The sequence below is a fragment of the Rhineura floridana genome, chromosome 22 (assembly GCF_030035675.1).
Source record: "Rhineura floridana isolate rRhiFlo1 chromosome 22, rRhiFlo1.hap2, whole genome shotgun sequence".
Classification (NCBI taxonomy): Eukaryota; Metazoa; Chordata; class Lepidosauria; order Squamata; family Rhineuridae; genus Rhineura; species Rhineura floridana.
Genome location: NC_084501.1, coordinates 501,403 through 514,194, shown reverse-complemented (window position 1 = coordinate 514,194; position 12,792 = coordinate 501,403). Strand labels below are relative to the sequence as shown.

Genomic DNA, 12,792 nt, shown 5'->3' with positions numbered 1-12,792 from the left:
TTAATTTCTTCTTACATTCTTGTACTACTTTGTCATTCTGTAATAAAGATTCATTTAGTCTCCATCTAAATCCAAGATTTTTCTTTTTTAAAGTTAATATCACAGGGTTATGATCCGAAAAAGTTTTTGGTAATATATCCATTTTAAAAATGTCCTTCGCTAAAATTTTAGACATCCAAATCATATCAATCCTCGAGAATGTTTTGTGTCTTTCTGAAAAATAAGTAAATTCCTTTGCATTATCATTTATATATCTCCAGGTATCCACCAATTCTAAATGTTCCATCAGTTCAAAGCAAATCTTCGGTAATTTACCCTGTGTCTCTTTGATATTTTTTTCAGAAAGCCTATCAATTTTTGGTGAGATTACCCCATTCCAATCACCCATAACGCACCAATGGTCATATGAAAACTCTCACAATTTTTCCATAAGTCCTGCGTAAAACCTTGTTTTATCTTCATTGGGGGCATAGATACCCACTATCAAAATGTTTGTACCCTGTAGAGTAATTTCAACCCCCACAAATCTACCACTATCATCCAGTAATACCAATTTAGGAAGCAATTGTGGGTTAATGTAGAGAACAACTCCATTTTTTTTTTTTGGTCCAGCCGAAATAAATTCTTCACCCAAATTTTTACAAATCAAATATTTGGAATCTTTCTTCTTAATATGAGTTTCTTGTAAACAAATTATATCCAATTTTAATTTTTTCAAATAATGAAACACTTTCTTTCTCTTCTGCGCCGTATTGGCTCCCATTTATATTCCAAGTTAGATATTTGTAATCCATCTTTAAGCGTGTATTTTAAAATGTGCCTGATGCTCCTTTTAATCCATCATCTTCCTTCCCTTCCTCTGCATATCTTTGTTGACTTTGTTCCCCAGGAATTATATCCATATCTTTGAGTTTATCTTCATCCATATCTTTTGAAGCTTTTCTCAAGAAGTCCCTTGCTTTTTGCACAGTATTCAATCTATATTTCTGTTGTCTGAATGTAAAGATCACTCCTTCTGGAACATCCCATCTAAATTGAATTTTGCGTTGCTTAAGTTTCTCTGTAAGGAAAGCATATTCTTTTCTCTTACGTAAAAGTCTAATAGGAATTTCTTTCATCACCAGTATTTCCTTACCATCAATTTTAAAGGTATTTTTAAAGTGTTGCTGTAATACCATATCTCTGGTCGTCTTCTTTATAAAATGAACAAGCACATCTCTTGGAATTTTATTCATTGTTGCATATCTGGAATTAATTCTATACACTTTGTCTATTTCAAATTCCATCCGATCTTCATTCAAATCCAGAAATTTTACTAGAGCATTAACAATTTTATCTCTGATGTCTTCACCTGTTTCCTCAGGAATTGCACGGAATCTCAAACAATGTTCTTTATTTCTCATTTCAGTCACAGCCATGTAGTCCAAATTTTTTTCTAATTCCAGATTTAATATATCTGTTCTATTCTCCAAGATTTGTACCTTTTCTTTAGTGTTTTTTGCATCCTCCTTTATTTGCCCAATTGTCCCTTTAATCTCATCCACTTGTGTTTTAATATAGTCTTTTATATCTGTCAATTCAGTTTTCATTTCCTGTTTTATATCATTAATCCCTTCCATTATTTTTTGAAATATATCTGGGGGTATAGCCCCTTCCTGTGGATCAGTAGAACCTCTTCGCTCCTGGGCCTTAGTTGCTTTTTTAGTTGTCATTTTCAAGAGAAGCCTTTAATTTCTGATATTAATCACTGTTCCAAAACCTAGAGGCAGTCTATTTCTTTTTTTTTTTCCTCCACCAACAAAAGAGTTAATATTCCAGGCCTGTTATTGAAGTCCAGCCAGCACAGCACAGTTCTTATCTACATCCAAGAATGCAAAACAATTCTGGTTCCCAACACCAAACAATTAGTAACATATACGAGCAGCGGATTCATCCAAAAAGAAATAGTCCAAAGAGAAAAATAGTCCAAAATATAATAATTACCTCTCATCCGTTTTTAAACTTTAAAACTCCAAATTCAGGCCAGCTTTTTGTCGTAAAAAAAGTATATAAGTTGTTTAGATTTTCTTTCTTCCTTAATTATATTTAAAAGAGAAAAAGTATGACTCACCCAGGTTTCTCAGTTGCTGATTCGTAAACAAATCCCTTTTATTGTAGTAATTTAAGCCGAATGATTAGATTTAGACAGAAGTAGGCTCGCTGGTTAAGAACGTTTTTTTTTTAAGAAGAAAAAAAGAAACGCTTCGCTTTTTTCCAGTACAGCTTGCGTGGAAATCCTGACTCCGTCTTCAGCCGATCGGCATGCCTTCTTATCTCAGGGATTTCCTGATCAATTCCAGCCGCCGACAACTCAACGAAGTCTTGTGGAAAATCTGATCGGTTCTCCTATACCTTGGAGAACATTTAAGCCAGTGTTGTGAGTTCTTGTTATATCTGAAGCCTGACTGGTGAACACATGCAACAGAGCCTTCCTTGTTGTGGCCCCTAGACTATGGAATGCCCTCCCCTGTCTTCCCATTTTCAGCCCCCTCTCTTCCCATTTTTAGACTGCTGCTGAAGACTAATCTTTTTGTTCAAGCATTTGGCTAAATATCTAACCTGGTGTTCTGACATTTTTAAGGATTTTAAGGTTTTTCTTTTAAGTATGCTTTGTATTTTTAAATTTCTGCTTGGTTTTATGTATATTCTGTATTTTTAAACTGTGTAATCTCCTTGGGACCCGTACCCCAGGTGAGAAGAAAATAATAAAAATATTATTGTTGTTGTTGTTATTGTTGCTAAGTCCAGGCCTGGCACCAGGCTCAAGTGGACCCTTGGCATAGAGCTGCAGATAGGTCCTCCTGGCACCAACCTGGGCCTCCATTCCCATCCGGCTGCCGCTCCCCCCCCCCACTGCCACTTTGTTTGGGTGGGAGAGTGCGGATGGGGAGGGGAAGCCACTTCTTTCCCAAACTACAGTGTTCAACACCAACATCAGACTTTCGTCTTGGGAAATAAAAGACAGTGGTTCCCAGCTCAGCTTCCCATCTCCCTCCACTTGAAAGATGTGTTGAGGGCTGTGAGCAGAGAGAGAGAGAGAGAGATTCCGGCCTGGGACCTTTGCATGAAAGGCAGAGCATAAATGTGGTAAATAAACACATAAAGCTGACATAATTCAGTCTCTTTTCTCTTCCTTTCTCTTCCATCCAGAGGAAAACTTCATTAAAGACTTCAAAGATTAAGAACATAAGAACAGCCTGCTGGATCAGGCCAGTGGCCCATCTAGTCCAGCATCCTGTTCTCACAGTGGCCAACCAGGTGCCTGAGGGAACCCCCAAGCAGGACCCGAGTGCAAGAACACTCTCCCCTCCTGAGGCTTCCGGCAACTGGTTTTCAGAAGCATACTGCCTCTGACTAGGGTGGCAGAGCACAGCCATCACGGCTAGTAGCCATTGATAGCCCTGTCCTCCATGAATTTGTCTAATCTTCTTTTAAAGCCATCCAAGCTGGTGGCCATTACTGCATCTTGTGGGAGCAAATTCCATAGTTTAACTATGCGCTGAGTAAAGAAGTACTTCCTTTTGTCTGTCCTGAATCTTCCAACATTCAGCTTCTTTGAATGTCCACGAGTTCTAGTATTATGAGAGGGAGAAGAACTTTTCTCTATCCACTTTCTCAATGCCATGCATAATTTTATACACTTCTATCATGTCTCCTCTGACCCGCCTTTTCTCTAAACTAAAAAGCCCCAAATGCTGCAACCTTTCCTCGTAAGGGAGTCGCTCCATCCCCTTGATCATTCTGGTTGCCCTCTTCTGAACCTTTTCCAACTCTATAATATCCTTTTTGAGATGAGGCAACCAGAACTGTACACAGATTATGATGAGAAGACCTCCACATCCTAGACTGAATCCAAATTTTGGCAGTGATGAAGGAAGGACCATTGTTTGTTTGTTGTCGATTGTGCTATTCTAAGTGGCTTGTTGATTATTTACATACATAATCTTTTTATTCAAGCATTTAGTTAAATTTTTACCCCTTCATACTGATGTTTTTAAGGATTTTATGGATTTGTTTTTGTATGGTTCTTTGTATGTTTTTGTATTTTTAAATTTGTGTATGGTGTTATGTATGCGTTGTATTTTTAAATCTATATACTCTTTCTCAGGCCCCGCATTCCAGGTGAGAGGCAGACAACAAAAATAATTTTATTATTAATATTGTTGTTGTGGTTCCAGGAAAAATGGTGGCTGTGAGTGCATATAACCACCAGGGGGTGCTGTACCCTTCAATATGAATGAACTGCTAAAATGATCTATCTAAACTAAATGAAACTGCGTTGTAACCTAACCTCATAGGGCAGAGTTGCTCCATTGATCATTTTGGTTGCCCTTTTCTGAATCTTTTCCAGTTCCACAATATACCTTCTTGAGATGCGGAATGCAGAACCCTACACAGTATTCCAAGTGTGGTTACACCATAGATTTGTATACAGATTATAATATTGGCAGTTTTATTTTAAAGCTCTTTCTTACTGATCCTCACCATGGAACTCACACTTTTAATTATCATAGATAAGACTTGTTAGCCAAAGATCCCCATAGTTTCTTTTTTAAGAAACTACTAGTAACCAACTTCAGCATTCTGTCCAGCAACCATTTTAAGGATTCCTTGGGAAAAGCAAAACCAGAACCAATATATTAATTAATTAATTAATTTCTATCCCGCCCTTCCTCCCAGCAGGAGCCCAGGGGAGCAAACAAAATGCTAAAGACACTTTAAAACATCATAAAAACAGATATTAAAATACATTAAAACAATACAGTGTTAAAAACATTTTTTTTTAAAAAAAAGTTTGAAATATGGTATGCCTTGAATGTCAATGCTATTATTAAACACACAGACACACACACACACCATTAAGCTAGCAATGCATTTCCCCCTCACTTCATTTCCATGCCAGAAAAGAAAAAGCCCTGCTTGTTACATCTTTGCTGTGTCAGGGTACTCAGAAAGATGGAGAAGAAGAGGCAATAAAGAGAGAGGAAGAAGCTGGCAACCTTAGTCTCCATCTGTCATTTCCCCCACAAAGCTCAAAAATCCAGCCCCACATCTTTAAAAGCTGGACAGAAACTCCGCATCTGGTTCTGAGGCCCAACATCCTGTTGTGCGAAGGATCCTCAAGGCACCAAGTCTGTCTCAAGGTCTCAGGCATCTCTTGTGTTTTGTGTTCATTTCCTGGAGTGGCAGCAGTGGGAATAGGGGAATGCAGGGCTGGCATCAAGAGTTGGCATCGCTGGGCTAATGTCAAGGCCCTCACCCCATGTCCCACCCCCCCATTATTTGGCACATTTGCTGTGGAGGAATGTGGGCAAAGAGATGTGTAGGAAATGAGGGCTGGTCTGAATGCATGTGAGCATTGTCTCAGCTGCAGTGAATATTGCGTTGTTGTCCTGCATCCAGCGCTGGAAGTCATAAAGTCTACAATCACAAAACAGAGACAACTCTCTCAGGTCCAAAGATTGCAATTGCACCAGTGACCCAAATGTAGAGGGTGAGAGGGTCACTATGGGGTTACCATGGAGGCTGAGGCTGCGCAAGGATTTCAAGCTGTGGAATGCCTCCTCTGGAAGCATGGGCAACAGGTTGGCAGTGAGGCTCAGAGTCTGTAGAGACACTAAACCCTGGAAAAGACCCTTTGGCAAGCCCTGCAGGCTATTGGAACTGAGATTCAGGACTACCAACCTCTCCAAATGCTGGAAGATATCCACACATTTATCTGTTTTCCAGATGTTTTCCAGGTTGTTATAGGAAAGATCTAATTCTCTAAGCTGTCTGGGACCCCTCTCAGCACTGAAGCACCTTGCCAGCTGGTTGCTCGAGAGATTCAGGAAACGCAAGGTGGGCATTTTCCCTAGCTGACCCCAGAGCTCCCCTAAGTCACTCAGGCGGTTGGAGGAGAAGTCAAGGTGAGTCAGGTTCTTGCCAAGATGCTCTAGGCCCCAGGCACTCCCTATCCTATTTTGCCCAAGCATCAGGTGCAGCAAGGAGGGGAGTTTCCCCTTTGGGACCCTCAAGAGAGCATTGTCCTGAAGGTCAAGGATTTGCAGGGAGTTCAGCCCCACCAGAGCATCATGTTGAACAATTCCAATATGGTTGGACTTTAGGATGAGATGTTGGAGAGGTGATGACTGCAGGGTTTGCAGCGCCTCTGTGTACAGTTCCCCAAGCAGATTGTTGGACAGATCAAGAACATGTAATTGGCTCAACCCAATGAAGGTTCTGTCCTGGATCTTAGTAATCTGATTGGATCTCAAAAGCAGGATATTGAGGTCTGAGAACCCTGAGAAGGCAGAGGAGACTAATTCATTGAGGAAGCCATAGGACATGTCAAGGGAGAAAATGCCACTGCCATTCAGGCCAGAAAAGGTGCTGGCCGAGATGCCCTTTAGGTTATGGAAACCAAACCCACTCCCTATGGCTGCTGAGTGTTGCATCTTGAGGTTCTGGATTTGCAAACCATTTAATCTTGTGAAGAACTGCTCAGCTTCCTTCACATTCCATGAGTTGGAAGAGATGTCCAGGGTTCCCAATGTGATATTGTGGAAAGGGTTGGTGCAGGCATGATGGCTGAGCAGTCGATTGGAGGACAGGTCAAGCAAGGCCAAATGGTGCCCCTTGAGGTTTTGTAGGTCTTCCCCACAGATTGTCCCAATATTGTTGAACTTCAGCTGAAGGATACTCAGGCTCCTCAACCCCTGAAAAGTCAAATCAGGCCTCAGCCTACGGATGCGATTTCCAGAAAGATCCAGCCTCTTCAGGGATACCAAATCCTGGAAATAGCCTCTTTCCAGCACTCCTTCATCAAAACCATTAAAATCCAAGAGCAACACCTCGAGTTTGGTGAGGCCGCTGAAAGCTGCAGGGTGTAAGATCAAGTTCCTATTGCCTCCAAGATCCAGGAACATGATGTTGGACACGTTTTGAAAGGCCCTTTCTCCAACAAAGAGGGATCCTCCCTGTTGCTTTCCAAGAGAAAGCATCTTCAGGGATGTCAACAGGGGAAAGGAAGACTGCAAGATGGTGGAAAAGAAGTTGAAATTCAGCAGGAGGACCTGAGTGGAGGGGGTGGTTTCGGGGACTGCCTTGTGCCTTTGGCCTTGGCAATTGGCTACCAGTAGAGAATACATCTTAGTATGATAGCATTGGGGTAAGGCATCAACGGTGTACCCCAAGACCAGCAGCAAAAATATGATCCTACTGAAAGGGGCTGGAAATTAAGAGAGAAAAATATATTTGTCAGTTCCCTGTTCATTCTTCTAGTTCTACTTGTTCTGAAAAAGTACCATTCCCAGAGTTTCAAGGGGCATGGAGAAGCCTTGATGATTGATTGGGCAGAGAACTGGTATAATTTCATTGCTGACAGTCCCAGGTTCAAATCTCACCTCTGCCACAAACTCACTAAGTGGTCTAGCATTGTCTCTTCAAGGTGTTCTGCTGAGGTCTTTCCTAACATTGCTGCCTAAGAGCCTTTTATCTTTTTCTACCTTTCCTCTAAGGTCAAAGTAGCATACATGGGTCTCCCGTTTCTCATTTTATCATCACAACATCCCTGTGATATAAGTTAGTGAGTGGCCCAAGGTTTCCCAATGGGCTCCATGGCTGAACGGGGATTTGAACACTGGTCCTCCAGGTTCAACGCTCTTAACCATACACCAAACTAGCTACACTACCCTGAAGAATTTTCTGCCTGCAAAGCATAGTCTCTGTCATTGAGATAAGAGGCCATTATTTTGCTTGTATCTTTAGCAGCTTCTTTTGATTGTGGAGAAAACTGCAGTTAAAGGATGTTTTTTTTGCTATTGGGCTTTTTTGCAGTATGGAGATAAGCATGATTTTTTGCTAATATCTCCATATCAAGCTGATGTTCAGACCACCAGAGCAAGGGCGTTGTATAAAATGTTGGCATCCCTGATCTGCCACTGAGTCCTGGACCGTCACCCTCTTCCAGTGAGCAATCCTTCCTCAGCCTGGAGGTCTCAGTCTCACCTGCCATGGAAAGGTTTTAGGCTCTTGAGAAAGAAGACAGATCATATTGGGGGACTGAACCTTAACCCCATTTTGCCCCATTACTCACCTCTCTGAGTCCTCCAAAGTGGGCATCTTTGGTGAAACCTCAGCATGGTGTTAAGCTGGTGCGAAGAGACTCTCGCTTGCTCACTCTCTTGCTTGAGGGCTGGTGCAGTCATTGCCCCATATAAACATCATCAGAGCATGGAGGTCAGCTGCCCTTCCAGGACCCACGTCAACAGCCTGCTGTTGACTCAAGATGTGATTTGGAAAGTTGCAAAATGGGGAAATTCCCCAAGGGCAACAGATATTTCTGTTCCAGCCCCAAGATACCAGCTCATGAGCAAGATTTCCTAGGTGTGCAGATCCATAAAGATAACTAAAACTGAGCATCAAACCATTTGACTGTGGGCAGGGGCAGGTTCCCTGTGCCTTGCATCATTGGGTATAACAGGAAATGTCAGGTGATGAACCTTGTTACAGCAGAACAGAGGACTGTCCTGCCAGGATGCCTTGTCCAGAACAGTCATGAAATGCATCTGATTAGTGAGATGTACCCCCCCCCCCAGTGCCAGGAATTTTGCTTGGCTGCCAGTTTGCCTTCCAATTTTCATGAAATGACTGTAGGCATTTGTATGTAATCCCTGAATACATACCATAATGCCGCCGCCCCCCACCCAAAAGACAGCAGGATTTCCTGTTCCTGGCATTACCCAACTGCACCAGCTTCTGCAATGGCACACGACACTATTACGACACCATGTTGAATTAGATGTCATTGTGCAAAGACATCTACCTTTGGCTCTGTGCCTGTCCCAACAGGGAATCCAGGCTGTGGATTCCAGAGGAAATGCTTCTCTTGAGGACAACTATAACTCTGTGGCAGAGCAGTGCTTGCAGAAAGGCCCAGATTCAACCCCTGCTGGCACCTCCAGTTAAAAGGTTAGTTAACAAGAGATGGGAAGGACTCTTCTCTGCTAGAGACCTGCTGCCACTCAGCAGAGACGATATGGGCCTTGTCTAAGAGATCTTTCTCTGCTCTGAAAGAGCAGGTGCACTTGTGCAACTTCTGTCACTTTTGCAGGGCTGGCTCAGGATAACTTCTTGGTGGATTGGGCCCACACTTTTTTTGCTAGTAGAATCCCCACCTCCAAAGATAGCCCCCCCATCCCATTTGTGGGTCTTATTTTGGCAGTTCTAAGTTCTGGTCTGAAAATACAAACTATTTAAAATATATACCTCAGTCATCAGCTCAAGGCAAGAAACCAGTTCAAGATGGGTAGTCTGCCATGTTGCATCTCTGAGTCACTGCTCCATATGGTTGTATAAAATTAAATATCTTATAACTGTACTTGTATTCAGCATTATGTTTATCTTCTTGTTCCGTTGCTTTTTAAAACGTTTTTGGTTTATTTCCGGTTTCAGGCACACAAAAGTGTCAGAAGGGGCTGATGGTGCCCCTTTACAAGTGATCACATGTAGGGGATGATTTGGTGTATTGAGGAGAAGGTCAGAGGTATGGAAAAACTAGATGCATCAGAAAGCTTCAGGCTGGTTCCACTACTGGCATTATCCTGACTAGTGGCCCAACTAGTGCTGCTGCTTTTAAATGCCAAGCTGGCTCATAAGCTGACCTGATGTGTTACTAAGATGGGCAAGTTGGATGGAGTGGAGTTTACTCCTTGTCCACTTGAGTGCTTGGTGCACTGTCAGCCTTGACTTGAGGGCCAAGAGGGGGAGTTAGTTGCTAAGGTCCATAGAACTTCCATCCTGCTCAAAAGGGCATCACATTGGTCCGACGAGATCATGGGGCTGCTGAAGGTGTGCCTGCCACCCATCTTGCTGCCCAACGGCACACATGACCAAGCTGGCAGATGTGGTCTAGAGTGTGGTATTGGAGGACCCAGCATCTTCAGCCTTTTTCAGTATCCACACTGAGGCAACCTTAACTGGGCCAGCTCAGGAATTCACAGCAACCATGGGGTTGTTCCAAGTTCTCATCGGTCCAACACACAAGGCAGGGCACTACCCTCAACTTGGTGTAGTCTGAAATATTGAGGCGGGGTTGAATTAATCCCATTATCATGATCGCACCATTATCTGTTATCATTTGGTGTTATAAGGATGGGGGACCCTTTAGGATTGTCCATCCCTGGAGATTTATGGAATCCCAGGGATTTCTGAATACTTGAGGGATTTTCCAAGAGCCAGAGCTGGTGATCTCACTGAAGCCTTGGCCAATAGCGGGACGCACTGGGCTGGTGACACAATTGCTCCTGAGTGCCCTCTCTGACATTGTGACGCTCAGAGATCCAAGTTTTTTACGTTATAAACCAGGTCAGATGAAGGCTAGAACACAAGTGGCGTAAGAGTCTATGAACAGCTGACCAGATATACCCTAGAGCAGGGGTTCCCTAACTGTGGTGTGTGAGCTTCATTCAGGTGGCCTGTGAAGAACACTTACAATACAAATACAATTAAAGACATCTAGGGCCATAATCCTGTGACAGAAAAATCATTATGTGGTCTGCCATGACCATCAGCAATTGTCAAGAGATCTGTGTGTTAAGCCCCAGCTCTCCTAGGGGGATCAGGGTGGGGAGCTGGCCGAGTCCCAGCCTCCTCAAATAGAGCAGGGGAAGGAATCAGAGGCAGATGAGACTTTTGAGGACAATGAGGGAGGGAGAGTAGTTGACAGCCTGCCAGTTCCCACAGTTCTCCCGCCAAGGTAGACTTCATTCCACATACAGACTCCCCAACAGAGTTGTTGGGGAATGAGTGGGCAGGCGCGCCAGCTCCACCCCCCGCCTGGCACTTCAAACGCTTTCCTGAGGCATCTGTTGAGCCTGTACTGTCAAATGAGCCAGCGGAGGCTCGCCCCCCCCCCCTTGCGAGAAGGTAGGACTTCAAAGGAGTCAGAGATTGCGAGCGAAGACCTTCCCTACTTAAGGCGGTGCCCCCGACCTGGTTGCTGAGTCAGCTCTCTTCACACGCTGCAGAGTATCCCTAGGTAGCTTAGTTAGGGACTGTAGTGAGTTAGCATAGCTTGTCTATGAAACGCATTACCTTTGGTGGCATTGCGTTACCGTGGCTCCACTCCTACCTACAGGACTGTGTTCAGAAACTAGTGTTGGGTGATTGCGTGTCTGCCTTTGGCAATTGTACTGATTCTGTCTTCAATGCTGTTTACTATCTACAGCAAACCATTGGAAGTGATAATTAGGAGATTTGGGGCACGTCATCAGTATGCTAATGAGACCCACTTCTATTTCTGTTACATCTGAACCATGAAATGCTGTGACTGTTTTGAACGGGATGCGGTGATGGGCTGGATGAGGGCCAACAAACAATCTGAATCCTGGCAAAACGGAGCCTCTGTAGGTAAGCAGTCTCCAGGTCCAGAAGTTGGGAAGTTTACCACTTCTGGATGGGGATGCACTCCCTCTGAAGGAACAGGTACATAATCTGAGGGTGTTCCTACCTCCATCTTTGTCACTAGAGGCCTAGGTAACCTCCATGAAGAGGAGTGCCTATTACCAAGTTAGGATGGTACACCAACTACACCGTTTCCTAGACAAGGACAGGTTGGCCACTGCCCTTCATGCATTTGTAACCTTATGTGTTCTTTGTGGGGCTTCCCTTGGAATTGGTCTGGAAGCTGGAGCTGGTGCAGAATACTGCAGCCAGGTTGGGTGAAGCATCTGGATGCACACATGACACCTGTGCTGTGGGAACTGCACTGGCTGCCAATCAGATACCAGGCCAGTGTGCATTGGCTAAAAAAGAAGGTATTCCATGCTGGGGATCATTAGGAAAGGGACTGAAAATAAAACTGCTGATATCATAATGCTATTAAACACATGTCTGGTAGAACTGCATTTGGAGTACTGTCTACAGTTCTCGTCACCTCAAAGAGGATATTTGTAGAGCTGAAAAAGGCTCAGAAAAGGATAACCAGAATGATTAAGGGGCTGCAGCAACTCCCTTAGGAGGAAAGTTTATAAGGCATCATTACAACATTTAGGGCGTTTTAGTTTAGAAACAACGTAAGGGGTGAAGAGAATGATAGAGGTGTATAAAATTATGCATGATGTAGAGAAAGTGAACAAAGGTTCTCTCCTTCTCTCATAATGCTAGAACGTGGGGTCATCCAGTTTTGATTCAGGACGGATTCCCTGAATGTAGTGATGGCCACCAACTTGGATGGCTTTAAAAGAGGGTAAGACAAATTCATGGAAGATATAGCTATCAATGGCTACTACCACATTGGCTACGTTCTGCCTCCGCTGTCAGAGGCAGTAAATCTCTGAATACTAGTTACTGGGCTTCACAAATGATGAGAGCACTGTTGTGTTCATATCCTGCTTGGGGGCTCCCCATAGGCATCTGGCGAGAGCTGGTGTACTGGTTAGAGTTGGACTAGGACCTAGGTCAGGGTTCAAGTCCCCACTGAGCCATGAATCTCACTGGGAGACCTTGAGCCAGTCACAATCTCAGCCTAACCTATCACACAGGGCTGTTGTGAATGAACGGGGAGGGGAAGACCCATGCGTGCCACCTAGAGCTTCTTGGAGGAAAGGTGGGATACAAATGTAATAATAAAAACACATACTCCTGGTTAGCCACTGTGAGAGCAGGATGCTGAGCCCCCTTTGGCCTGATCCAGCCACAGGGTTCTTCCAATGTTCTCACGAAATCGTACAATAAGCAACTGACAGTTTTATTTTATCCAGAGCTATAGTT

The 12,792-nt window shown here is 43.6% G+C and overlaps 1 protein-coding gene across 1 annotated transcript; it reads right to left on the bottom strand.

Moving 5' to 3' along the window:
* Positions 1–3,682: 3,682 nt before the first annotated feature.
* LOC133374704 (toll-like receptor 5) lies at positions 3,683–8,223 on the bottom strand. The gene is made up of 2 exons (XM_061605886.1): positions 8,117–8,223; positions 3,683–7,249 (listed from the first exon to the last, which is right to left on the bottom strand). The coding sequence occupies exons 1-2, from the start codon at positions 8,160–8,162 to the stop codon at positions 5,319–5,321; spliced, it is 1,977 nt and encodes a 658-aa protein (XP_061461870.1). The 5' UTR covers positions 8,163–8,223; the 3' UTR covers positions 3,683–5,318.
* Between the last annotated feature and the right edge of the window lie 4,569 nt (positions 8,224–12,792).